The sequence below is a fragment of the Anopheles arabiensis genome, chromosome 3, assembly GCF_016920715.1.
Source record: "Anopheles arabiensis isolate DONGOLA chromosome 3, AaraD3, whole genome shotgun sequence".
Lineage (NCBI taxonomy): Eukaryota > Metazoa > Arthropoda > Insecta > Diptera > Culicidae > Anopheles > Anopheles arabiensis.
In genome coordinates, this window is record NC_053518.1 from 42,830,227 (window position 1) to 42,855,766 (window position 25,540).

A 25,540-nucleotide genomic window follows, 5' to 3' on the forward strand; every position below is an offset into this window, starting at 1 on the left:
AATGACAATCAACATGACAAATGCATCGTGACACAAGGTCATACCTCTTTTTTACTGTGACAATTCTCCCATCGGCTTCGGAACGTACACAAATTGTCAATGTTTTGTAATTTTTACAATTTTTGGTAGCATTTTGCCGCCTCTGTGGGTTTTCAAAGTGGAAAAAGTACTTAATACCATCTCAAACTCGTTGCAAAGGGGTTAAGGTAAGTGCCAGAATATTAAGTAACTCCATTTGGTATGTTTTCTATTAATTATTTTGTTATTTTAGTGCTCGCATCAATCGAACCATTCCGCAGCGCGGTAGAACACTCGTGGGCTATTCCCATTGCGGTTTCGTTGTTTTTTTCTATACTGATTGAAAAAGTATCGATCGCACATCCCTAAAAAATGAGTGCTAGCGAAGGTAAGCAATAGGTTATTGCCCTGTTTTTAATGATTTCTGATATGAAATTTGCTTTTTCTTCCCACTTCATTTTCTCGGGCAGAGCAACACGATCAGCAGCCGCGTGCCGATTCTCCCACGGTCGATGAAGAACGCCCACCAGGTGCAGGCGAGGTGGCCGAGCATGAGATCGTTAAGATGGAGGACGTAATCACGATCGATCCCGAGACGACCGAGGTCGATCTGAACCATGGCCGGATTGGGAAGATCGAGAATCTCGAACCTCTGACGAAGCTGGAACGGTGAGAGGGGGGAAATTTCCAAGGGTGAATCATACCCCGTTTTAATGACCATGTGATTCATCAACGCTCCCCTCAAAACTTTCAGACTGTACCTGCGTTGGAATTTAATTAAAAAAATTGAAAATCTTGACCATCTGACGTCGCTGCTGGAGCTCGAGCTGTACGATAATCAGATCACCGAGCTTGAAAATCTGGACAATCTCGTCAATCTGGAGTACGTTACATCGGGATTAAGCGATAAATAGAGTAGCTAACCGATTTGCTTTGTTAACAGAATGCTCGATGTCAGCTTCAATCGGCTGCACCAGATCAAGAACCTGTCCGCGCTGACCAATCTGCGCAAGCTGTTCCTGTGCGCTAATCGCATCTCGCTGATCGAAAACCTTGACCACTTTAGCAGTCTGACCATGCTGGAGCTGGGTGATAATAAGATAAGGGTAAGTGATGCCTTTACCTGTTCATCAATGTATTGTTTTTTTGGGAACTTATAATTATTTCCTTATTTTTAAATAGAAAATCGAAAACCTCGACAACCTGTCCAGCCTAACCCATCTGTACCTGGGCAAGAACAAAATTACGAAAATTGAAAATCTCGACAAGCTGGTCAAGCTGGAATGCTTGAGCTTGCAGTGTAACCGGCTAACGAAGATCGAAAACCTGGACCAGCTGGTCAATCTGACCGAGCTATACCTGTCGGAGAACGGCATAGAGACGATCGAAAATTTGGACCAAAACAAACAGCTCGAAACGCTCGATCTGGCCAAGAACCGGGTAAAGCGCATTGAAAACATTGAACATCTGGAAATGCTGGAAGAATTTTGGGTAATGTTTTTTTCCCACATTTAAACGTATTTGTTATCCTGTAACTTGATTCCATTTGTGTTATTTTTACAGATGAACGACAATGGCGTGTCGGAGTGGACGTGTGTGGATAAGCTGGCCAGCAACAAGAAGCTGGCAACGGTCTACCTGGAGCGCAATCCGGTAGCGAGCGACGTGAACTATCGACGAAAGCTGAAGCTGGCCGTGCCTTGGTTGCAGAAGATCGATGCCACGCTCTGTCGCTAGGAAGTATGGTGTGAGTCTGTTCTATTTTTGTAATGCAGTTATAAATCAATTAAATAAAGGTAAGATCCAACAGGTGGATAGTATTAGGAGCCTATCTGGTTGAATTATAAAAGCATGGAATACGGAAAACTTTATTGCTAACTTAACACAAACATCAACCCGGGAATGTACTTCTATACTGTAGAGGCATATTTACAAAACCCGCACGATTCGGTTGTACTTGGAAAGAACTTTTATTAACGCTCCTCTTTGTATGTAGGCGTGTTTGTTGCATTGGCAGAAAAATCGTGTCTAGCGAAATAATACCGAAGGGACTCCAAAAAATCCCTCCTTAACAAGCGGTTAGTGTATGATGAAGTGCGGTCATCCATAGCGAACGATGATATCGCTCTGTCGTTAACACACAAACCCTCCGGGATGGTTGGAAGAGTTGGCCATGCTCGGCGCGTCTTTGCCTTCGCCATCGTTCGCCTCGATCGCTTGCAGTTCATCGTCTACATCGTCATCCTCGTCGAACGATTGGCCCGTTACCCGTTTCAGCTCCATCCGGTAGCGTTGCATCTTGCTCTCCTGATCGGTCAGCAGTTCCAGCAGATCTTCCTGATCCTTGCGCAGCTTGTCCAGCTCGGTGCCGGATTCGTTCGCTTTACCTTCCGCCACACTGACGCGCGCTCGCAGCTGATCCAGCTCACCCAGCAGCCGGCTATTTTCTGACTCATAGTAGGCTAGCTTTGCACGATCCGTTTGCTGCTCGAGCGACATCATGGAGAGCCGCTTCTCGAGCACTTCCTGCTGATGGTCGCCTTGTGCGGGCAGCAGATGGAGCGGGGAAGAGGCCGAAGAGGAGAGCGTTTGCTGGCGCAAATCAGCCGCTGCCTGTAGTTGCGCTTTCAGCAGTATGTTCTGATCCTGCAGCTGCGCATTGCTCGATTGCGATTGTTCCAGCGCACCGGACAGCTCGCGCACTTTTGCTTCCTGGTGCGCGAGTTGCTGCTGTAGCGCCTGCAGTCGCGCGTCCTGCTCGCGTATGATGTCTTTATACTGCGCGACCAGCCCGGACGCTTCCTGGCTGAGCGTGAGCTCGGTAATGTTTTCCCCACCGGAGCTGAACCCGTTGACCGTTTTGGAGATGACCGCCTCGAGCGCTTTGAACAGTCGGCAGAATTCATAATCCAGCAGCAGATCGGTTGTGGCGGCGATGCGAATTTGTGGCTGTTTTGCGGATTTGCTGTAATTTTCGTGCTTGGACACTTCGCCCAGCTTTTTGTTGTACGTGTCGAGCCCGATGCGCTTCACCAGCAGCTGGCAGAGAAACTCGCGCTGATGCTCCTGCACGCTGTTATCGTTGAACTGGATGCAGATCCCCATCAGGAAGGCGCACAGCCCCTGCACCAGATACTCGTTGTCGCCGTGCTCGTTGGCGGAGATTTGCCCCGTCAGGTACGCGACCGTACCCGGGATGGAGAGGAATGTGCGCACCGCCAGCTGACAGTGGCTGAGCCACACGGACAGCAGCATCAGCAACCCGACCTTGCTTTGGAATTTGCAGTTCGCCTGCTGCAGCAGCTGATTGCACTGCTCCAGCAGCGAGACCGGTTTGCTGGTGTGCGAAGTGGCCAGCACCACGCGCAACAGCTGCTCCTTTTGGGCCGGATTTTCCAACAGTGCGTGGCTCATGGAGACGGCGGCGAACCAGTTCGACAGTGGATCGGTGCTGAACAGGCTCCGGCAGAGCAGCTGGCCGCTAGTGATGGATTGCGTCTGCTCCGAGGACTGTAGCAGCGTTTTGACGAGCGACGTCTGCCCGGCCTCGTTCCGGTAGAGATAGCTCTGGAAGCAGTACAGCACGGCACAGCGAAGGGAAAGCGGCTGCTTCTCGTTCACCATCGACATCAGCAGCAGCACGATCGCGGACAGTGGCGGATCGCACGGTGCCATGAACGAGTTGAAGTAGTCCTGATTCTGCCCATCGCCCCGAATCACCTCGGCGATCGTGTTGATCGTTTCGATCAGCAAATCCGGAGGCACTCCGCTGGCCATTATGATGTTGCAGATGGCCGACAGCAATCCGGAGCTACGGATCGCCTTTTGACAGGAGCTGATCACCTGCTGCGGATTGCTCGGGCAGACCAGTGCCCTGACCACCTGCAGCATGCAGTGCAGGTTGGAAACCTTTTGCGGGCTCATGCCCGCCTGGTCCTGATCGGTGGAGAGTTCCAGCATTGGCGCTAACCGCTGAATGTACGAACCTTCCTTGAAGAACTGCTGATTGCTCGGGTTGTTCTTGAGCAGGTTCAGCATCAGTATGAGACAATCCTCCACCACAATGCCACCGTCCGAGCAGCCCTCCTCCTTGATCACGTCCAGCAGCCGATCGAACGCGTTCTCGAACGCCACAATCTTCTGTATGTTCCCGTTGCCCTTGGTTAGCTGTATCATCAGCAGCAGTGCATCGTTCCGGATCACCTCCCGGCTGTCGATCAGCAGATCCATCATCTTCGACACGCCCATCGGGCTGACGAGCACTATCTCCTGTATCTCCTTCGGTCGGTTGGCGAGCAGATTCGTCAGCAGCTTAATCGCCGCCCACCGGACCCGGAAATCGTACTCCTCCAGGCACGCCAGCACCAGGCACACATTGTCCGAGTTTTTGATGAAAATCTCCGTAAACTGCTCACCAATGTTGGCCGTCACGTTCGGGTTGTCTTCCTCCTCTTCGAACTGCTCGGGCGACGTTACATGGCACAGCGTGTCGAGACAGTACCCGATTATCTCGCAGTCCGTCCGATCGTTCTCGAGCACTTGGAGCATCGCGTTCATACCGATGCCTACCTCGATGCGATACTTTTTCGAGAGGGCTTTCAGTGCACGACATGCATCGCGGCGGTCCTCCAGCAGGGTCGACGATGTGACCCGTTCCACCAGCAGTTCCACCTGGGTAGAGTTGGTTGGTATGTTAGAACGGTTGGAAAATTCTTTATCTGGGCGTAGGAGCCATCTGTTGGGCGGGGAGGGCGCATCTTACCGTTTCGGCACCGCTCGGCGCCTGGTTCGGTTGCTGCGAACCGAGCACCGTCTGTAGGCCACTCTTGAGGAAGTTCATCCCGGTGGCAAACAGACCAACACACAGTCCAACAATCCACTATTCGCGTCGTTTGTTGGTGGGAGCTTTGGGTACACGGGAACAAACGGGTAGGAATTTTCACATCCAGCTTTCCTTTTCCCTGCCACCTAAATGGTACACGTCAATATTTTCGGTGGCGATTATTTGTTTCTGTTTTGACAACTACGGGGGCTGATAAGGTTGGAAGTTGAGCCGAAACGGCACTTTCACAGGATTCTCGGGTTGAAATCTGTTTCAGCACGAAGAAAAGGACTTCTCTTGGTTTGTTTGTAACTTTAAAAGCAAATATTTGCTTGTATTAACACCCGAGATCTATTAAATTGCGTATAAATGCGATGCTCACCAGCTGTTGATCCATCAAGCCGAATTTGAAATGCGCGTTTGACGTTAGCCGCTGACATGCTGAATTGCGTTAACAAATGTCAAAACGCAGCGGTGTTTGGTTTATAGGAAAATTACACATTACCCTGCATTGCATAGGAAGGACTGCGCCCTGTGGTCTTAATTTTAATAACTCTGTGCTAGTACGAATAGTTTGTTTTAAAGCGCAACCATGTCCGACATACAAATGCTGATCGATATGGGATTTCCCAAAGAGAAGGCGTAAGCATCCACAACAACCACCCCGGCCGCACTCATCGCTATTCTAACTCCCCTTTTTTTTACCTTTCCACCCGGGGGACTCTATCCTCTTCCGTTGTTTTGCAGTGAACGGGCGCTCGAGGTGACCAACAACAAAGGGGTGGAACAGGCAATGGAGTGGCTGCTGGCCCATGCGGACGAACCACTGCCCCCAGCGTCGACGGCCGCCGCCGCCAGTGCTGCCGGCGACAGTTCCAGCTCCACGGCTGCGGGCGGTGCAACGACAGAACCCTCCACGGAGGAAGGTGCCGCCGCGGCGGAGGAACCCGTGGCAAAATCGCTCAAATGTGACGAGTGTGGCAAGCTGTTCAAATCCCAGGAGGAGGTCGAATTTCACGCTGCCAAAACGGAGCACAGCAGCTTCTCCGAATCGACCGAGGAGAAGAAACCGCTGACGGAGGAGGAGAAGAAGGCGCAGCTCGCCCTGCTGGAGGAGAAGATGCGTCGCAAGCGCCAGGAGCGGGAGGAGAACGAAAAGAAGGAAGCGATGGAGCGGGAGCGGCTGCGCATCAAGTCGGGCAAGGACATGCTCGAGGCGCGCCGCAAGATGGAGGAGCAGGAGATGAAGAAGCTGATGGACCAGCGGAAGCGCGAGAAGCTGGAAAGTCAGCAGGCGCGGGACCGTGTCCGGGCCCAGATCGAGGCCGACCGGGCCGCCCGCAAGGCCAAAGAGTCTGGGTGAGTAGCGAGCTCTTTCGCGTGCTCTCGGGTGTCGAAGCGTTTGATGTGCAATGTGTGTGTTTTTTTGTGGAATTTCAGCGAACCCGCTGCTGTATCACCGACGTCCACAGCACCGGTTAGTAGTCCTCCACCGGCAGCGGCGAACCCGACGTCCACCACCACCACTACTACGCCCACCAAACCGGCAGAGGCGAAAAGCTACACCACAGCCAAGATTGCGATCCGCATGATGAACGGGACGCAGCTCGTGCAGACGTTCCAGGCGGGCGAGCAGCTGGCGGCGGTGCGGCTGTTCGTGCAGCTGAAGATGGAGTCGGTCGACGCGGCGTTCGGACTGATGACCAACTTCCCGAAGAAGGTGTTCACCGCGGAGGAGTACGAGATGCCGCTGGACAAGCTGGGGCTGGTACCGAACGCGGTGCTGATCGTGACGAAGGCACCGTAGTGCGTAGCTAGTAAGGATTAGATGTGTTTGTATAAATTCTCCTATACGAGTGTGCGATTCTCGGTTCGATTTCGGTTGTGTTTGTGCTTTGATTTGGTGGTGCAGTACGTGTATTAAAAGGCGGATCTCCCGGTCGCGTCGCGCGATCAGGCACTGATGTACATGATTGTTTGATGGGAAAATAGGTTCTCTTTTATTCAAAATGATCGTAATTTCCGTTCGTAGTTCAATTCGATAGAGGAGTGTAACAACTATCCGAACATAACGATAAGCTATACGTTTTATGAAATGAATTGCATGGCATTTACAAAAATAGTCCCTTCGAACAGAGGAACTTAAACAAGAATTACCTCAATTTCGGTCTTTCCATCGGAAATTTCGTACACCGTTTCGTAAACTACATCACGATCCAATTGCAAAACCTCCTTCTCCTCCTCCTCCTCCTGCTTCTTTGGTACAGCGTCCGGATAGAAGATGGGCTTGGCAGCGTTGCAGTTACTAATCACCGTACCCACCCGCGAGTTGGGCAGCACAATACGCTCCAGCCCGACGATCCCGTCGCAATCGGCTGACTGTAGCTGTTTGTCGAAACAGATGCGCACCTCGTTCAGAAACTGTTGGTGCGTCTTGCGGTCGAAAAAGCACTCGATCGCCACATTCTTCCCGTAGTAATCGTACAGTGCCTTGTTCAGCGTGGTCAGACTGTAGTTAAATCCGGGCTTAATGTCTCCGTTCGTAGCGAACGCGGTGCTCACGGAATGTTGCTCCAGCCAGCTCAAACCTTGGCCGAAGTATTTCGCCTCCGTGTTAAGCTGCTCGATCGCTTCAGCGGCACAGGTACCGTGCTTGAGCCATTCGTGCTCCCAGAGCGAATCGTCCGGTTTGTTCTTCTCCACATTGACCCAGTGCGCCTCGAGCTGCGGCTCGATCGGGCTGAGCTGCGACACATCGAAAATGGCCGACTTGTTGCAGAAGGCGGGCCCGATCGTGTTTAGCTTCGTGGGCCAAATGCCATGGATCGTCCAGACGGTGGCCGGTGTCGGTAGGCCGCAGATGTGCTCTTTGCCCGTCTCACGCCACTCGTAGCAGGCGGTGATCGGCCAGCGTTGGGTGAAAATGAGCAAATCGAACTGATGGACCTGCTTACCCTGCTCTACATCGGCGATCGAGTTTTCCTGTGAATCTTCATCATCGTATCTATTGCTGGTGGGGCGAAAAAAAACACACACAAAGGTTATGCTGTTGGGTATTAACAGATCAATACAATAAATTACCTGTTTGGCGCAGCAAAACACAATTGCACGAACAATAATGCACAAATAATGCGAATGGACAACTTCATCGCACCAAAAAAGTGTTCGGTCCTATCTATTCCGTCTTCCGAGGGCCGGTTTGACAGGCGAAGCGAAGAAGATGCCACTCGATCGGTGATCGTGTGCATCAGTTCGTTCGATTTGTTCGTAAATAGAACAGACACGTAAAAGCACGAGCCATAAAACCGGAATGCAAGGAATGTTTTGACGTTCCCAAAGGGAGCGCAGCGATAAGCGCGTTTGGTGGACTTGTAACGGTTGCAATCAATAGAAAACAGTATTATCACATGAATTGGCAATCAACGGCGACTGTTGCTTGTTAATCTTGAGTGTGATATGAAGCTCATTTTTTAACGAAATAATTAAAAAAGTATTTTTTCATATTTTATTTGATGGATTTACATGCTAAGGAGTATCGAACGTAACAAAAAACTCTGCACCATAGCAAATGTTTATTGCAAGTCTTTACAAGCCTCATTAAATTGTGTAGAAGAGTTTCACAAGAACAGAAAAAAACATATACTTGCATTTTAAAATATCTTTTATAAGAAACTTGTTGCTTTTAGTACCCTATAACATTATATTTAGCCTATGTAGCATTCCCTCTTTCCCTAGAATCAATCCACCTGTAGAGCAAGGAAGTTGAGTAGAATAATTTTAGGAAATCCTGCCACCAGAGCCACCAAACGCATTAAATTTGCTAAATTTTGTTTACGATACATTAGGCTCTTACGGTGGAATATAAGTATGTGAAGAATTATTTCACAGAGAAAGTGTATTGCTTTCCCATTTGTAATCTTCACCCAGTGCACAAACAACAATAGTGTGGTGGTAGTTAGTAGAAGATGATTGTGTTTTATCTATATAATAGTAATAAATTTCTGTTTCCTATTTTTGAACCCGCATTTAGTGTGTGTGTTTAATATGTTAGGCGCCTTGGTTTAGTAAGTGCAAATTTAATCTCAATCTCCCTACCCTTTCTAGTATGCAAAACCAATATTCAATATGGTTGTAAATAAATTCGAAATACTCTCTCATCGCACTCGCACACACACACTCCGTTCAATTTATGTATAAAAAAAAGTTTCTATACAAACACAATGAATATTATGGCTAATTGGAAAAAAAAACAGAAAAACACACTTATATGCCAAAACAAAAAAAAAGTAATAACTATTCAGCAAATTTGAAAATCAACAGGGAACCATTTACGCACACTCCCGTTTCCAGCTATGGAACCACCATCCATCTTTTTTCATTATCACCGGAAAGCCGGAAATACAAAATCACGTGAAAACTCAAATCGAAGGAGTAGAGTTGGATGAGCCAGACTTGTCCAGGCTGAGCCGAACGTCCTTGTCGTTGAGAAAATCATGCTGATTCGTCTGCTCGTAGCGGTTCTCGATGTTGATCTGCTGCAGCAGCGCAGCTTGCGATTCACGGGCACCAACTAAAAATACGCTCTCCTAAAGGATTGAGATGTTGAGAAGAAATATAATCATGTTAAATTGCATATAAATCATTGCATAAAGTTCATTCTACGGTACGGTAAAGAGGAAATTTCTTTCCTTTACGCAAGAGATCAACGATTCGATCATTTCGTCACATGGCTTCACTCGCTCGTTGTTTGCTATTTTCTTGTGAATTTTTTGTTTGCTGTCTACAGCAAACACAGCACAACATTAAACAAATATTCTGTAGACGCATCACGCATGGCACATTCACTACATTTAATAATGCAATTCGACTGCACCAAAAGACACACACACACGTGACAACTGTAACTAAAGAACATATGTTGGAAACACAATCACGACGACGATACATGGAGTTTCCCTTTCCGGGCAAGACGATAATGGCCATTGCACAGGAGTAGACGATAAGGCAGCATCCGGTTGAACGAATAATGAAGAACGGTTGAACGGAAAGGAGAGACACGCACACAACAGCACATACACATCATTGTCAGTAAAAGCGACTGAAGAAAGCAAAATGTTCCCGATTTCCGAACACAATGATCACAAGCTAGTAAAATTACTGCTAGAAACTATTGCTTGTTTGTTACAACTTCTACAGCGGGTTGTTGCGATACCGTAACACCCGTCGAACTGTTCGCACTAACAGCACCACCACCACCATCACCCTCCAGCTGCAATGATAGGCGCACGCATCAGGGGGAGAGAAATAAAGAGAAGAAACATTGTACAACACACATTCTGTAGTTGAAATGTTGAAGAGCAATGGGGTAAGCGCTTTTAGGTGGATGATGACAAAATGGTGAACAGATACTCAAACCCCAAAGGGAGCAAGCGTGTAGAAGTGGCGCACCAGGGGCAGCAAAACCATTGCAATGAAGCAAAACGGTGAAATGAAGAAAGCGATACACCCAAAAGATGGTTTAACACTCAGGACGTAACTAAAACATGGGATAAGTCAGACACTAAAAACACACATCGGATGAACAGAGAGGTTCATGGAAGTTGCATTGTGACTACTTACAGGATGGCAGTTTTGCTTTGTCCTTTAAACCATTTTGATTTAAACCCTTAAATGTTTTAAATAAATTCATAAAACGAGATTTAACAGAAAACAAGACAATCGAAATATAAAAATAATTATGAATTTGTGAAATTTCCAAACAGAATAGCTAATGACCCAGATGCGGGAGATCGAACAAAACAAACACATAACAAAAACACACAAAAAAGACGAATGAAGACAACAAGACGAAATGTAAAGTCATACAAAAAACATTGGAAAACGAAAGAGAAAATAGCAAGCAACTTGTTTTTTGTTTAGCAATCAACTCGAGCGAATGAATGAAAGAAGCATCGATAGAAATGAACGATCATGATCATACCAACAACGTAGCAGCGAGATCGAGCAAAATATCGTGCACTGGGGAAGCAGAGCAGTAGCCACTGTCTGTGAACGCATCCTGCCACCCGTCACACCACCTACCTTGACCGCCTTGTCCGAGTATATATCCATCTTGTCGTAGATGATGGCATGGATACCAAGGCTCTTTAAATGCTTTATCGTATCCTTACAGTTATTGTCATCGCCCCAGCAGAAGATAATCAGACCGCGTTCGGTTGCCAGGTTCACCTAAGAAACAGGTAGCGAATTAGTGATACAATTCACGAATGCACCGTACGAGCATGCCTTCTCGCTTACCTGGGTCTGATCGCGCAGCAGATCCTCCGTGTGTGCCACAATGCCCAGCAGCTCGGTTGCGTACGCGTTGCGCACCGCCATCTCGATCGAGTTGCAGCGTGGGTCGTGGTAGCTCGGGTAACGGCTGGTAACACCGAGCGTTAGGAACATCACCGGGTACAGGTTCTGCTTCAGCCGCAACATCGTGCAGATGTCGGCATCGAAGCAGGAAAATACGATCCGACGCTGGCCGGCCTTCTCGAGCACCACGCGCAGTATGCAGTCGACGTACAGGTTCGAATCGAAGTTCAGATCCGACTCCATCCGGCCGTCCTTCAGCTTCTGGGACCACTTGATCTCGATGTTGAAGCCACAGTGCGGATCGATCTGGTCGAGCGCTTCGGCCAGCTGCGGGAACGGTTGGTGCTCCTCCAGATCTTCGTCGAAGAATTTGGCCTCACGATTTCGGCCCTCCACCACGTGGTAGACCTGTTTGTTGATCCGTTGGTTTGTGAATTTTCAGTGCCGGAAGGAGGAGTAGGAGGAGGTCAACAATGTTATAATCGTGCGCTACCAGCAAAATACTCTGATGTACCACACGATGGTGGTGGTGGAGGTTGATTGATCGATATTTAAGATTTTTTTTCTCGTTACGATTATGTACCATTCAAAGCGATTGCTTGGAACCATCGGGAAAGAATGAGTGGCTTGGCTGCCCCGAAAAGGGGGAACCGCAACGCGGACGCTATGAGTAGGAAAAATGTAGTTACATTTACCTTAAGGGTCCTCAGCTGTTCTAGCGTGAGCTCGCGCATCGGCAGCTCCAGCATGTCGTTCGTTTCGAGCGTGGTTTTGCGCTTCAGCGACACGTAGATGTCGAAATCGTGATAGATCACCGGGACCAGATCCTTGCTCAGCTGCACGTCGAACTCCACCATATCGGCACCGTGCGCCACCGCCTTCTTGAGCGACGCGATCGTATTCTCGCGGATCACGTTGCCATCGCTCGCCTTGAAGCTGGTGCCCGAGCCGCGATGGCCCACATCCAACCCGGTCCAGCGCTTGTTCCAGTACCGGATGTACGACCGCTCGAGCGTACAGCGCGACGGTAGCAGCGGCGTCACCTTCAGGTACTCGATGCGCATCATGCCGAGTGGGCGATGTTTGCTCGCGCACGTAACCGGCAGCTCCAGGATGCCTTCGGATTTTTTCAGAAAGTTGGGCAAAATGTAATGATACCCCAGATGGTACGGCGGTTCGTCCTCCTTCGACTTGGAGCTGTACGTGTACAGGTCGACGAGATAGGCCACGTTCTCTGGCTCCGCCACGGTCACGTTGAAGATCAGAAAGTCGTCCTTGTGGTAAGGACAGCCGAACTGTGACTGCTGCTCGTAGCAAGCGCTCGGGTTGCGTAGCGAGGTCACCTCGGTGAAGGAGTACGTGGTCATCGATTCGGTACCGTTCTCGCGCGTATCGTTCGAAAGCGACTCTTCCAGCAGCGAAGAGAGATTTTGCGATTCCGCATTAATGCGCAGATTCATCGTCGTTATCTGGAAACAATCATGGGTTAGGGGGGAATTAGAATTCGCATAATGCACTTCTCCTCTGTTCATCCAACACGCTCGACCAGCTTACCTTCACGTACAGCAAACGATTCTTGATGCGCTCCTTCACCGAGAACGGGTTATCGAAGAACTTAAACTGCATGATGGTTTCGGTGGTGAGCCAACCCTTGTCCAGCTTGATCGTGCCATCAATGTCGCCGAGCGTGTCGATCTTTGGTTGTACCTTTTCCTTGCTGCCGTTCGCTTCGTCCTCGGCCAGATCGATCGGCACCTGCCGGGGCACGAGGTGTGTTTCGAAGCGCCGCACGTGCACATTGCCGCTGGTCGGATCCACCGAGCAGATCAGGTAGCGATACTTCACGGAAGCATCCCGAGGTAGTTCTGTCTCCAGCCGCCAGATGGTGCTGTCGCCATCTAGAAGAATTTAATAATGGAAATGATTTGTTGTTAGTTCTCCCAGAAAGTAAACGCAGCGATGAGTGCAATTTATTCATTTTTATTTAAAATCTTGAGCGCTTGTTGTAGCACTCATCATGCGCGAGCAAGGACGCACTGTTTGTTGTGCGGCTTATTGGCGCAATCGAATTAACCCACTTGAATGTCGCGACTCGTGCTGAATGAAATCAAATTGTGTACATACAATTCAATTCCCTTGTCGGTGCACCACGGGAGCGATAAAGCGTGTTTTGCTGTGGTTGGCAATAAATGAGGATTGTTTGGAAGAAAAAAATGCAGTCGCTATAGCTTTCGTTTCACGGTGCAATTGTGGCTTACGCGCGTTTTGTGTCGAATTTATGGAAGTAACAAACTGGCGCAAAATAAAATAATAACGCTCACACAACTGCACGAACACGCCAAGCCGGTGATGATTTCTATGCGTCCACTTGGGTGAAAATGGGTCACTACCGGTTGTCATCATCATCATCAATTTCCATAATAGAGAAAGGAAGCGAAATGGTCTGTCATCTGTTAACCGGTTTAAAAAAGAGCATCCCACCACCCCACGAAGGACGTGTTGTCTGGGAGGGCAGGGTGTATGTCCCGCCGTCTACACTGTTCTTTCCGTTTTATTTATTGTTCTATTTAGCATAGAAACACACCGGAAGGGTGGCAGAACAATGTGTTGTCGTCGGCAAAATGTATAAAAAATAATATCCCCCACTGAGCCTCGAAGTGATAACAACTTAAAAAACCTCTCCCCTTCTCTTTCTCGCTATATGATAATTTTAAGTGGTGAATCAAGCGATTTGAACTTGTTCTTGCTTGAAGTTTCCCATAAAAACCTGCACACCCACCAAGAGAGCGTTGCGTCGCCTTTTGAGGTCAAACACCTGACTGATGAGTGGTTGAGGGGCGATGGATTCCCCTCCCATTCAAGAGCATAAACTTGACACATCGGGGCTGTGACTGGCCGGTCTTGAACTTGAATGCTTGTTTGGCATTCGCACGTGGACACGGGAACGTCAGTAGCAGACAGTGTGAACAAAACAACGGTACGAGTTCCTTTGTAATAGGATATTTTGAAGGTCCTTCCTTCAAATTCTACCCTAGAGTTGAAGATCGTCACGAACAGGTTTAAGATGTTGCTCTATCAAAAATTGGATTTTTTGTTTTGTGAGAGATGTTTGAATATAATTAACGCACTATGGTCGTTCATTTTATTAGAAAACCCGTGTCCGACTGTCACACTGATAAAAGGAGTATGGGGTATCCCCATAACCGTGCTCCTTCTACCTTGGCCTTATTTCGCCGAGAGATAGAGAGAGAGAAAGCCCTGGAAATGCAAACTTAAACTTGATCCACACAAACAGGCCGCCCGGTGGCGTTAAACAAATAAACATAAAATGTACCCCCCCATTCTATGGCGGGGAATTCCCACCGCGGCCGACAGTACAACCACACTCGCAACTCGATCGTCATCGATCGGTCCTGCCCGCGGTACTTCCACGGTAGCGTCTTACGTCTGGGCGTCCTACGGGTGGGAGGAGATTAACCGCTACTGGGCGCAGGCACAGCTTCTTGGCCTCTCCCCACATTGCTGCTGCGATTACAATCCGCGTAGTGTGTATGTGATCGTAAGAACGTAAACTCTACGCGATCCGTGATCTGCGCACGTATATTGGTGGGATTCCTGAGCCCCACAGCGGTTTCGCCTGTTGGCTTTTGGAATATTGGTGAGTCTATTATCAAGCCACGCAACCGGTCCCTGTCTGTGCGCGCTCAGTAGGGCAGGCCACCGCCGGCAAAAGTGTGGGTTTTGATAATCTTGCGGGTATTTTTTGCGTGTGTGTCGGATTAAAATTCTGCGTACCACCAGCCAGTGCCGTGCGACCGTAAAGCCGCGTTCGGAAGTTAGTTGTACGGTACACAATGAGGTGGTTAGTTTGTTTGATCGTGTCCTGGTGCTCGCTGGTGCCGTTGGGGGCTACCGTAGGTCAGTCGCTCAACAGTGGCGATCCGTGCCAAACACCGTCCGGCACGGCCGGGACCTGTGAGCCGGTGAAAAACTGTTCGTACGTGCGGAAGATTCTCAAGAGTCCGGACTTTTCGCACTACGACACGACCTATCTGGATACGCTCAAGTGTGGCGATTTGATGGTGCCTATGCGCAAAAAGCCCATTCCGCTGGTGAGCGACCTCTCTCTCGAGAGAGCTGCTAATTGTCGAGACTAGCTAAGCGTTTTTTTTTATCCTCTGTTCCTCTGACCTCATCGGGTTTTAGCTGTGCTGTCCAAAGTTTAGCAATTCACCTACGTGCGGCGCTCAGCAGCTGGCCGATCGGATCTACTTCGGCGAGGAAACGGAGCGAGGCGCACATCCTTGGGCAGCGCTGCTGTTTTACAATGTCGGCCGGAATCGAACCGTGCCCAAGTGCGGTGGTGCGCTCATTTCCGAGCGATACGTGATAACGGCTGCACACTGCACCGTGGACAAACCGAACTGGAAGCTGTGAGTTGATGAGAGGAGAGCAGTGAGATGGAGCTCGGCTTGTTTTGTATGGGTGGAGTCTCGCATCGTCACGCTGTAATCGTATCAAATCTCACCAAACTGTTCCTTCCCAGGCTTTACGTGCGGTTCAACGAGTTCAACACAAGCAGTGCGGATAATTGCACCACGGAGAACGATGAGGTCATCTGCCGGGAGGATTACGCGGTGGAATCGATCGTTCCGCATCCCGAGTACGACATGCACAACATTTCCCGTCCGAACGATATCTGCATCCTGCGGCTAGCCAGCGATGTCACGTTCAATGACTACGTGCGGCCAATTTGTTTGCCCTTCGATCCGGACGTTCAGCAGCTCCCGATAGTGGATGAAATCTTCACCGTCACCGGTTGGGGTGAAACCGAAGACCGTAAGTGATGTCACACTTGGCGGAGGGAACTTTCTCTGCGTTTTAAAATTCAAAAGCTAATGGGTAGCTGCATGTATCCGTGTGTTTTGCAGGAAGACCCAGCGATATACAGAAGCACGTGGAGCTGCCCGGGCTGGAGCACGAGGCGTGCAATTCGGTGTACGCGGTGGCCAACGTAACCTTGTCGGACAAGCAGCTGTGTATCGGTGGGCTAAATGGTTCCGATTCCTGCCGGGGAGACTCCGGTGGACCGCTGATGCGGGAAGTTCGCGGTGGTTGGTTTCTAGTCGGTGTCGTTAGCTTCGGGGCACGGTTTTGCGGCACGCAGAACTTGCCGGGAGTATACACGAATGTGGCGAAATATTTAGACTGGATGGAGACGGTTATGTTTGTGGAGCGATATTTGTAAACCGTGATAGGCAATAAAGTATGATATGCTTTCTACTATGTGGACACAGTGAAATCATCCCTAAGATTCAACACAGATGAAGCACTCCTGTAATCTTAAAACTAGCACAACACTAATGACTCGTCTTTCCAAAGTGACCGTACATGCCGTACTTACCATTTTCCGGGCGCAACTGTACGCACTGCTCCGGGTCCCAGTTGCCAAGCGCGTCACAGCTGCCTGTGATGGCGATGGTTTCGTCCTTCAGCAAATCGTACGTCACTAGCACGCGAAACGTGTACGGCCGGTCGCCAGCGGTCGTGGATTGCTTTGGTTTTTTCACGGACGCTTCCGACTTCTGCGAGGCGGCGGTGGACGACGATGGATCCTTTCCTTCGGCATTTTCCTCTAAAAACCACCAGCGCTGCATTTTGTTTGTTGTCTGTTGTGTGTGTTTTCTACGAACAACTTATCAAAAGCACTGAAATAAGGAAAATGAATGTGTAAATTTTAATATATTTAAAAGAAGAAATGGGGTAAACAATATTCAACCAACACAAACTGACACAAAGGCACGATTGTTTCTACCAAACAGCAAAGCGTTTCAACGACTGATAGCCCAGATGGACTTCAATTACCGCGCAGGTCGTCGTCGGTGGGGTTTTGCGAATGCTGATAATGAGCGAGCCGTTTGGGGCAGTCGAAGGTATACTGCAACAGATAGCTGTGGACGCTGGATGAGTGGCGCCACCGACCAATCACTTGCTTCCGGGGTCGAATTGTTGGTTTGGTGGAAATCGATTTCCAGTGAGGGTGCTGCCAGTTTGTTTGGAAGTGTGCGGTCTTTGGACTGTCATGCTGTTACAGCCATGGTTTACATACAGTAAGAAACTGATAAACAATCCAATAGGAGACCATGCATGCGTTCCCATCAACGGCCAAGGGCCACCAACCAACAAGTGTATATCACGTGTAGTCATGTTATCAACCAGAGCAAATAAACTGAGGCGCGTTCGGGCGAATGAATTAATCTCAAATATACTGCGAGGCCACATTTGTTGAGGAGTGGTTGACAACAGGCCGAGGAAGGAAAATGGTTCCTATAATTACCGACCTCATGGGGGTGGTGCGCAAAGCAAGGTCTTCAGGCACCAAGCGAGAGATGATATCGGCCAATAAACAATCGATAGCCCGTTGGCATTGTTGTCGCGTAAAGCAATTGCTATTTTTTATTGAAAGAGATACGATTGGACATGGGGCAAGTGCAGCGCAAGCCAGGGGACCGGCGAGTTATCGAACGATCCTTAGCTTTCACTTAGTCATGGTGGTGAGTAAATAAATGCTCGCCTAAATATATCTTTCCTCGTCACATTGCCCCCTTCACACAGCACAGACTGTCCACATGGCGAAACAGGCCCGCGTGTGTTGTAAAACACTCCCGTACAAAGAGTGTTGATCGCCGATGGCACTTTTGACCATTCAACTTGCGCAAGCAGGAAATGCATATCAGCTACTAGGCGCGCGGACCAAACCAGATTAGTGGCGCAGCGTGTGCCGCTTTTGGCGCGAGAAGCGTAAACAGTGTGTACCGCCGGCGGCCGCTCGACCCGGCAGCATGCAAGTCACGTGAGGGACAGAGCGGTGTGCCGGCGACGACTACCACGAGTGTCGACCGAACTTCGGAGTGTTGGTGTGATCATGCGCTCGGCAACGGGCACAAACTCTACAAACCGGTTTTCCGATCAAAACATTCACTTTCTCCTTGCCCGTTGCCTCTAGCAGCATGCATTTGTGGATGGAATCGATGGAACCCTTCCCTGTCATGACAGGCAACAGTGGCGCATTTCAAAGGGAGGTTGGTTGGGGGGTAAGGTAAATTAACGCAACCATCCGGTGGTGCATTTAATTACATTCAAAGTATCGCGCCATTTCGCAGCTTTGCACAGTATAATCGGTGTGGCAATGGTGTTGATAAGGTACGGCAAAACGAGATATCCTTCAAGGGAGGCGTTACGGTGGGTTCTTCTGTTGCAGGGTCAGAACGAAACCGTGCTAGTTGCTCCTATTCAAGTAGTCCTTGAACACGAATAATGCGCACAGATGAAACCAGATTACCATGGAGCTGTGGCAGAGTTGCATAACTTATCGTCCTCCACACACGCTAGCTAGGTTCCTTCCTTCTACATGGCCGTGAAACATGGCAGTTTGAATTAAAAAAACACATTCGTTTGGCGCATTTCAAAGCCCCTACTCATGAAACACCAAACAAGCATAGCAATCGTGCTGTCTCGTGACACTTTTTTCTTACCTTCTTTGGTATCGAGGGCAAAATTGGAAGACGATTTGTGTCGCGAGCGATCCTTTGTTTACGTTTGTTTCTTCCCTTTGCACAAACACACTGGGCCCTTTGGCACGATAAGAAAATGCCAGTCTTTGCACAACTGGCGCGCACACTCACACAGATTTCTTTGTTGTTGCACAAAATTTGGTTCAAATTAATAAACAACACAGCGCGCACTGGCAGGAGCACAAGGGCAAAGGGCTAAAAAAAGACGTGAAAAACAGCACACTTAGATGGCGAACTTTGGTAGCAACAAGGAACAAAAACAACTCCGATGCACACGGGACTACAGTGGGAGCGCGAAGGAATTCTGCATCATGGTAGTACCCGAGCAACCGATACTGTTGACACGAAAAACAAAAACTTATCCCCAATGCTGGCAAAGCTCGAAGGGAGTATTTACTGAGGAGGATAATTATCTTCCTGTAACACCACAACCGACCGTGACGTGTCGTTTTCGCGTGCACGACGAAAAACAGCACAATTCGAACTGTGTTGCTGCTTCCCACACTGTTGGGTTGATGTTTCTTGATCGCAAAAACCTACCGATAAAAGCAAACACCGCAACCGAAACTGCACCTATTTTGCCCACCGATCCTTTCCGGGCACACTAACAACGCACGGCCATTGTTTTCCCACGAATTAAAAAAAATAAAGGAAACGTTTTTGTACTGCGTGTTTTCTCACAGAGACAAAAACGCGAGGCCCCCTCACGCGACAACGAGTTGGAGAGAACAGTTTGGGAAAACAGCAACACAACCCGAACCCCGAATGTGACGACATCCCCCGTCCCCTCTAGGGGGATCTGTCACAGCTGACAGCAAACGACCGCACAGCTGTGCGCGTTTATGGCGCATGGTTCAGCGCTCCCATCGCTGGTTTCACGAAGGCACGAAGGCAGCCGAAGTTTGACAGGAGGGAAACATCATCCGCGCATTTGTTCGATTCTGTTTCGCTGCTCTGGTTTTGCATTTCGTAGGAGAAACATTTGGTGTGAAATCGACGCGTTACCCTTGTTGATTTGTGAATATCCTAAATAAATCGGTGCAATTGCCGTGTCGCTAGAGTAATGTAAAGTTTCCCGTGTTGTTGTGTAGTGTTTCGTCCTCCTAGCAATTCCTTCGTTGGTGTGCGTTGGTGGAGTGAAGAGTGCATAAAAAACCATTCATCCCACCCACCCCCACCAGTGCCAGTGTCCGTCGACAGTCGTGTAAATATTTTCGCAATCTTCATATGCGATCAACACCTTGGTGCGCCACGGTCGTCGCACACAGCCACACGGAGAGCATCATCCCAGCTGCGTGTGCGATGGAGTTGTGATGTCATCCGCGAATTTGCAGACAAGAATATCCGGTTCGATTGTTAGTTTTTGTGTTTATTGTCTAATGCTAGTGGTGGCTGGTGATGCGCATTCATCGGCGATGCTGCATTGTTGATTAAGTGTATCGAGTTCGGATGTGTGTGTGTGTGCGCGCTTGTGTATGTGAGAGTTTTCTGTCCCTCTGTGTGCCTGGTCTGCTGCTGGTCTGGGTACAGATTGTTTGGAATTGATTGAGTTGGCGCTGGGTCATAGTTAGTTTGGTGGGCACGGTCCCATTCCTCCTGATCGCCGTTTTCTTCCAAGTGTATGCGCATAGTAAGCGAGAAGCTGCTGGTGTGCTCCGCGACAGAGTGAAAGAGAGATGCCGTACCGTTTATAGCCGTGTGACGGGGTCAACGAAACGGGCGGCGCTGGCCACCCCAGTGTAGAGTGCATTTATGAATTCATGAGCTTTGGTGGGCAACGACAATCTCACACTATTCGTCTTGCGAGAAGTCCACAGCCCCCTGGACCCGCCCATCGAAACGTGAGGTGAATATTATTACGATCAGCTCACAGCGACGGATCAAACTGTGCGAAGCATAATTCACCTTGGAGGCCAGCGGAGGTGACGGTTGCTATTCCACGGTTCAGTGCATAGCAGCATAAACAAAAACGCAGCATCGCCATCGCGGCGGGTCTCCAAGGAGCGAGGGAGAGCACATCGGAGAACAAAGAAACGGAACGGAAGAGAAAGCAACATAGCAGGCCACAAGATGACGAACATGCGACCGCCGAGTAAAAACATACTGCTTAAAGTGGTCATTTTAGGTAGGTCTTCTGGGGAGGAGACTTGCGAGAGTCGCGACCGAAACGAAGCTGCTTCGGTCGGTAAAGCATTTGAATGGGCGTTCTAATGAAACAATTTTAATTACCCTTCCAGGCGACGGAAATGTGGGCAAAAGCTGTCTAATGAATCGCTTCGTCTCGAACTATTTCGACGCCAACAGTTTCCACACGATCGGGGTGGAATTTCTGAACAAAGACATTCAGGTGGACCAGGAACGGTTTACGCTGCAGGTGAGTGGACGATGTCGTTGGGTGTTTTGCCACCCGCGAATGACGATAGTTTACACGAAATGGTCGCAGGGGACAGGAACAGGGCAGGAAGATAATTGAGCAAACGCGACACATATGCGAGGAACACACACGCACAGAGAATACGAGCGATGTGTCTAGCGGTGTGTTCGTCCACCAAAAGGGCAATAGTTATGGGTTACCACGTACACAAATACACACTCACACGCACACCGTTAACCACCACAGTGCAAACAAACAAAACCGAACAAATGAACGAAACGCTTATCTTTCGTGCTCTCGGTGAGAAGGTGACGGAGATGTTACAGATGTGGCCAAGGATCGCGATGGGCCTCTATTGTGGGTGTGGGTGGGGGTGAAGCAACCCCACCCCCTCGTTTGGTTGGGCAAATAGTAGATGAAACGCGACTTTATCGCGAACGAAAGCTTGGGTAGGTTCGTTTGTTCGCACACCCGAAACAAGGTGACCACTATCGTCAGCTGGGTAGGTTTGTTTAAACATGAGAAGCGTCGTCAACAGATGTTAAGTTGTGGGTAATACCTCATGAAACATTTATTTGTAGTTGGAAGGGCACAAGGGAGCAAGGGAACGAAGGAAGGTTGGAGTGTGTCCAGCATTGTAGGTAAATTTACGATTTACCACCGAAAAGCTTAAAATGAAACAGAGAGCATTATGTTAAAATTGAGTAGAAAGTGCATTTTTTCAATGTCATTAAAATCGAGCTCCACTAATAGGAGAGAAACCAGCCCGGAAGTGTTTTGCGAGTTGCCGCTTATCTTATTGGAATGGATGCTTATCGCTTATCTTATAGGAATGTAGACCTATTAGAGATTTGGCTAAAATCTGCTTATTCTACTAGGCTGGTATGGTTTGAAGACAATCTACTTCTTTAAAAACAAAAATATGTTAGCATTAAAGCTTTCTCCTTCTCTAAATTATAGAAAATAGTAGAAAAGAATTTAGAAAAAATGATAAAATAGTAAGAAATGGATATAAATCCCAAATGTCTTTATTTCTATTTTAGCCAAACTTCCGTTTTAGGCCGTCAACAAACGTGACCTGAATGTTGAACAAAATATTGCCCTAACCGGGCAGAAGAAGGAAAGTCGCCCGGCGTCTTGCCCGTAAAATTGTCTCTTCGTGTTGTGTGTAAATAGCGTGCACTGGAGCTATTAAAATCACATCGCCCGTAACAGTCGTAGTACTCTTTTTATGATAGCTGTTTGCAATTTATTCTTAACAAGAAGTGCGCAGCGTTTAGAATGAAGTAATGAATGCGATGGCATGGCACAAGGAATAAGTGTTAGAAATCGTAATCGATTTAATTTTAAACGATGTTAGCGAAGTCGATGTTTGCTGGAAGTCAACAGCTGCAGGCTTTGGATGGCATAATGATGAGCCTTTTGCGTTCTGTTGTTGCTAAGACCCAGCAAAACATCTTGATCTTCTACAATCTGAGCTCGGTGTGATGTAAATGTATAGGCTTATTGTTGATGTCAATAATCTGCGGAAGCTTTGCCCTGTGGTATTGATTAGCAGGTTGGGCATGACGCATCGATGTGTCAGGTGTGTGGGATGGGAATTTTTGCAAGCTATTTGCAATCGGGCGTCTAATACTGTTTACAAATTTGATTAGGAGTCTCGCGAATCACATAAACGATGTTGAAAGACGCGATGTGATGTTTGTCATAGACAACCATATTTTCACACAGTGTTTACATGCATTATCAATTCTAATTTTTGTTCTCAATTTTAGATCTGGGATACAGCCGGACAGGAAAGGTTTCGTGCGCTGCGAACTCCGTTCTACCGTGGTACCGACATTTGCCTGCTAACGTACGCGATCAACGATCGGCTAAGCTTCCGAGCGTTGGCCAGCTGGCGCGATGAGTTCCTCCGGTACTACGACGTCAATCCGGACCACTTTCCGTTCGTGGTCGTAGGCACGAAGAATGATTTGCCGCCGGCCCAGCGAGAGGTTACGGCCGAGGAGGTGTCGCAATGGTGCCAGGAGCACCACATAACCGCTTACATCGAAACGTCGGCCAAAACGTCCGAAAATGTGGCGACTGCCTTCGCGCTGGCGGTACAGCAGTGGCGAAAGCTGGAACGATCGACCGAGCGGGAATTGCGCGCTCAGGGACAGGATACGATCGATTTGATGAAGAGTGTCAACCTGAACGCGAACCGCAATCGTTTCTGCTGTGCGGGACTGGGCCGCCCAACGGCCAACACGATGCAGGACGACGACGATTATCCGAACTGAGTGTGATCGGTTCCCGTTGATTGGCAGGATCGATAAGCATGTGATAAGAGATTCTGTTAGACGGTTGTGCGGTGGACAGAATCAGCAAACGGAACAGCTTTTGTTTCAACTGCTGGCAGCAGCATGATTAGGGTTAGTCATTTCTAATGGTAGTTGGGTTGTGGTTTGAAATGTAAGCACAAAGTTGACGAGAAGGTTGGAGGAAATTCTTTTCACGTGTTTTCTCCATCCGTGCATCACTTTCAATGGCGTCATAAACACGTTGTGAAGTGGAGAAGTGATTTTGAGATTTATAGACACTATTTGCACAATCTTTCAACAAATGGCACATTGAGTATTGTGAGTCCGGTCAGTGGCTTTACACTTGCAAACGGGCAGCGTACTAGAACGAGACACAATTGTACAGATCTTTACGCCTCATTGCTTGCGCGTACGTGGCGAGATACGATGTGTCGCGGGTATTGTCATTGTTTTTTTAAGCTTCAGCTGGCTGAAGGTACTAGACAAGCGTCACACAGATGTAAAAACTCAACCATGGCGCACAATCTAAATGATTGTTCCTCAGTTGGTTGAATGAAAAAGCTAAAAGCAAGGGATTTATTTGGATACAATTTTAAGCTGTTTATTGCGTTCATATGTGTATTTTATTTTATGAAAACATTTCGTACGAAGTGTTTTATGTTGGTTCAGATGAACTAAGCCTGTGTTTTTCCTGTGCACTTTATATCCAACGCGGTGATCGCTTTGGTAAAGCAGTCGTGTTATGAGTGCTTGCGGATTTTTATTAAACAATCTTTTATAGATTGTGTTTATATTACTAGTGAATGCAATATTACCAACGGACGGGACCTAGTCGTTGGATAGTATTGCTTAACATTTGCAATAATACTAATTTATAACCCAAATATTTATTTCATATCAATTAATTCTGAATGTCGCATGCTGCTAAATCAATGCTGTCGGATTTTTGAATGAAAGTTGTGTAAAAAGTTCACAAACCACAAGGACGATCTTGCAAACTATTTAAAAAGTTTGTAAAAGGAAAGGAGACTTGCATACAAACAAGGTTTAAGTTTTTTTATGTTCAAATGGTGCTTTTATTGAAGTATTGTATTGTAGAACGAAATTGTGAGAAGATAATGAAGTTATTTTATTCGTACGATTTATCAACTGCGACAAACCACTATACATAATATGGTCCATAGAAATTGGTGTCCTTTTTAACATAAACAGCGATAACATTATTTTCGATGCGTCTAAGATTAACTTTTGTGCGTACGTTTTTGGTTCAGTTCCATACTCATTTAATGTACACTGTAGAAGCAAAAACAAACTACATACAAACTAATATTTACGTACCTGATCAATCTGAAGCGTAGAGCTGAGTTGAATGCTCATCATTGAACTGGAAAAGGCAACATTGAACTGTAGACAGTTTTTATTTACTTCATTTTCACTGAAAAACGCTGGAAAAGCTGTTGGATGTGTACAGTTTACGATAAAACAATGCACATCGCCTAATAAATCATAATTACTATCCACTTGAAAGGAGAGACTAATGTGCTATCAGTCTAGACGTCAGTCAGCAAGGAGATTCATTTAAATGTTTCACACATTCCGTTTGCGTGTGTTTGTAAGATAATTATATTTTAGCAATTTAGGCAGACTGTGCCGTGTGTGGCTTTTCCCGGAATGCACGTCTTCCCATTTTTTGGTGCGTCATTTGTATTTTGGTGCGCTTTCGTGTGTGTCCTTGTGGCAGAGAGCTTAGGTTAGATTACATTCATTATGCTTAAAGCGCTGAAAAAATACATCAATCGTTGGGACATGAAATCGAACCAGAGTGAGAGGAATGTGTTTAGTGTAGTGATAAGCATATGGCGCAACAAAATGCAGCCTGGTGCGGTGCATGGAGTTTTTGAAACAGAGGATTGCACCGGACAGATGTAGAGATAGATAGAGAGAGAGAGAGAGAGAGAGAGAGAGAGAGAGAGGGATAGAAGAAGGATCGTAAAACGCTATTTTGTAAGCATTTTCAACTTCGTGCAACCCGTACCGCTGTACAGACACGATTGTATAATAAAGCAAATTAAAAATTCAACTTGGGTCT

At 47.9% G+C, this 25,540-nt stretch overlaps 7 protein-coding genes across 13 annotated transcripts; 4 read left to right on the forward strand and 3 right to left on the reverse strand.

The window, feature by feature from the left end:
• Positions 1 to 70: 70 nt before the first annotated feature.
• LOC120900366 (protein phosphatase 1 regulatory subunit 7) lies at positions 71 to 1,870 on the forward strand. Of its 2 annotated transcripts, none has more exons than XM_040307257.1 (7): positions 71 to 206; positions 272 to 406; positions 489 to 687; positions 773 to 901; positions 962 to 1,124; positions 1,201 to 1,509; positions 1,582 to 1,870. In XM_040307257.1, exons 2-7 carry the CDS (start codon positions 391 to 393, stop codon positions 1,753 to 1,755), a joined length of 990 nt encoding a protein of 329 aa, XP_040163191.1. In that variant the 5' UTR covers positions 71 to 206; positions 272 to 390; the 3' UTR covers positions 1,756 to 1,870. The 2 variants fall into 2 exon arrangements, with proteins under 2 accessions (XP_040163191.1, XP_040163192.1); XM_040307258.1 differs by having other exon boundaries at positions 272 to 402; positions 488 to 687.
• A 94-nt stretch (positions 1,871 to 1,964) lies between these two features.
• Positions 1,965 to 5,149, reverse strand: LOC120900356 (general vesicular transport factor p115). Its single transcript, XM_040307237.1, has 2 exons — positions 4,781 to 5,149; positions 1,965 to 4,689 (listed from the first exon to the last, which is right to left on the reverse strand). The coding sequence occupies exons 1-2, from the start codon at positions 4,856 to 4,858 to the stop codon at positions 2,152 to 2,154; spliced, it is 2,616 nt and encodes an 871-aa protein (XP_040163171.1). The 5' UTR covers positions 4,859 to 5,149; the 3' UTR covers positions 1,965 to 2,151.
• A 139-nt stretch (positions 5,150 to 5,288) lies between these two features.
• Positions 5,289 to 6,808, forward strand: LOC120900365 (UBX domain-containing protein 1-A). Its single transcript, XM_040307256.1, has 3 exons — positions 5,289 to 5,482; positions 5,588 to 6,199; positions 6,281 to 6,808. The coding sequence occupies exons 1-3, from the start codon at positions 5,433 to 5,435 to the stop codon at positions 6,645 to 6,647; spliced, it is 1,029 nt and encodes a 342-aa protein (XP_040163190.1). The 5' UTR covers positions 5,289 to 5,432; the 3' UTR covers positions 6,648 to 6,808.
• Positions 6,809 to 6,816: 8 nt separating this feature from the next.
• LOC120900364 (ribonuclease Oy) lies at positions 6,817 to 8,226 on the reverse strand. Its single transcript, XM_040307255.1, has 2 exons — positions 7,922 to 8,226; positions 6,817 to 7,850 (listed from the first exon to the last, which is right to left on the reverse strand). Exons 1-2 carry the CDS (start codon positions 8,086 to 8,088, stop codon positions 6,983 to 6,985), a joined length of 1,035 nt encoding a protein of 344 aa, XP_040163189.1. The 5' UTR covers positions 8,089 to 8,226; the 3' UTR covers positions 6,817 to 6,982.
• Positions 8,227 to 8,331: 105 nt separating this feature from the next.
• Positions 8,332 to 19,527, reverse strand: LOC120900357 (glycerophosphocholine phosphodiesterase GPCPD1). Of its 6 annotated transcripts, none has more exons than XM_040307238.1 (8): positions 19,312 to 19,526; positions 18,733 to 18,966; positions 16,602 to 16,905; positions 12,752 to 13,095; positions 11,893 to 12,666; positions 11,138 to 11,605; positions 10,922 to 11,068; positions 8,332 to 9,426 (listed from the first exon to the last, which is right to left on the reverse strand). In XM_040307238.1, the coding sequence occupies exons 3-8, from the start codon at positions 16,852 to 16,854 to the stop codon at positions 9,259 to 9,261; spliced, it is 2,154 nt and encodes a 717-aa protein (XP_040163172.1). In that variant the 5' UTR covers positions 16,855 to 16,905; positions 18,733 to 18,966; positions 19,312 to 19,526; the 3' UTR covers positions 8,332 to 9,258. The 6 variants fall into 6 exon arrangements, with proteins under 6 accessions (XP_040163172.1, XP_040163174.1, XP_040163173.1 ...); XM_040307244.1 differs by having other exon boundaries at positions 9,309 to 10,109; positions 19,312 to 19,527; XM_040307240.1 differs by lacking the exon at positions 18,733 to 18,966.
• LOC120900362 (CLIP domain-containing serine protease B15) lies at positions 14,795 to 16,499 on the forward strand. Its single transcript, XM_040307253.1, has 4 exons — positions 14,795 to 15,309; positions 15,404 to 15,630; positions 15,744 to 16,036; positions 16,129 to 16,499. Exons 1-4 carry the CDS (start codon positions 15,052 to 15,054, stop codon positions 16,443 to 16,445), a joined length of 1,095 nt encoding a protein of 364 aa, XP_040163187.1. The 5' UTR covers positions 14,795 to 15,051; the 3' UTR covers positions 16,446 to 16,499.
• Positions 19,528 to 19,671: 144 nt separating the features above from the next.
• Positions 19,672 to 25,531, forward strand: LOC120900369 (ras-related protein Rab-9B). Its single transcript, XM_040307263.1, has 3 exons — positions 19,672 to 20,896; positions 21,009 to 21,145; positions 22,921 to 25,531. Exons 1-3 carry the CDS (start codon positions 20,842 to 20,844, stop codon positions 23,428 to 23,430), a joined length of 702 nt encoding a protein of 233 aa, XP_040163197.1. The 5' UTR covers positions 19,672 to 20,841; the 3' UTR covers positions 23,431 to 25,531.
• Positions 25,532 to 25,540: the final 9 nt, after the last annotated feature.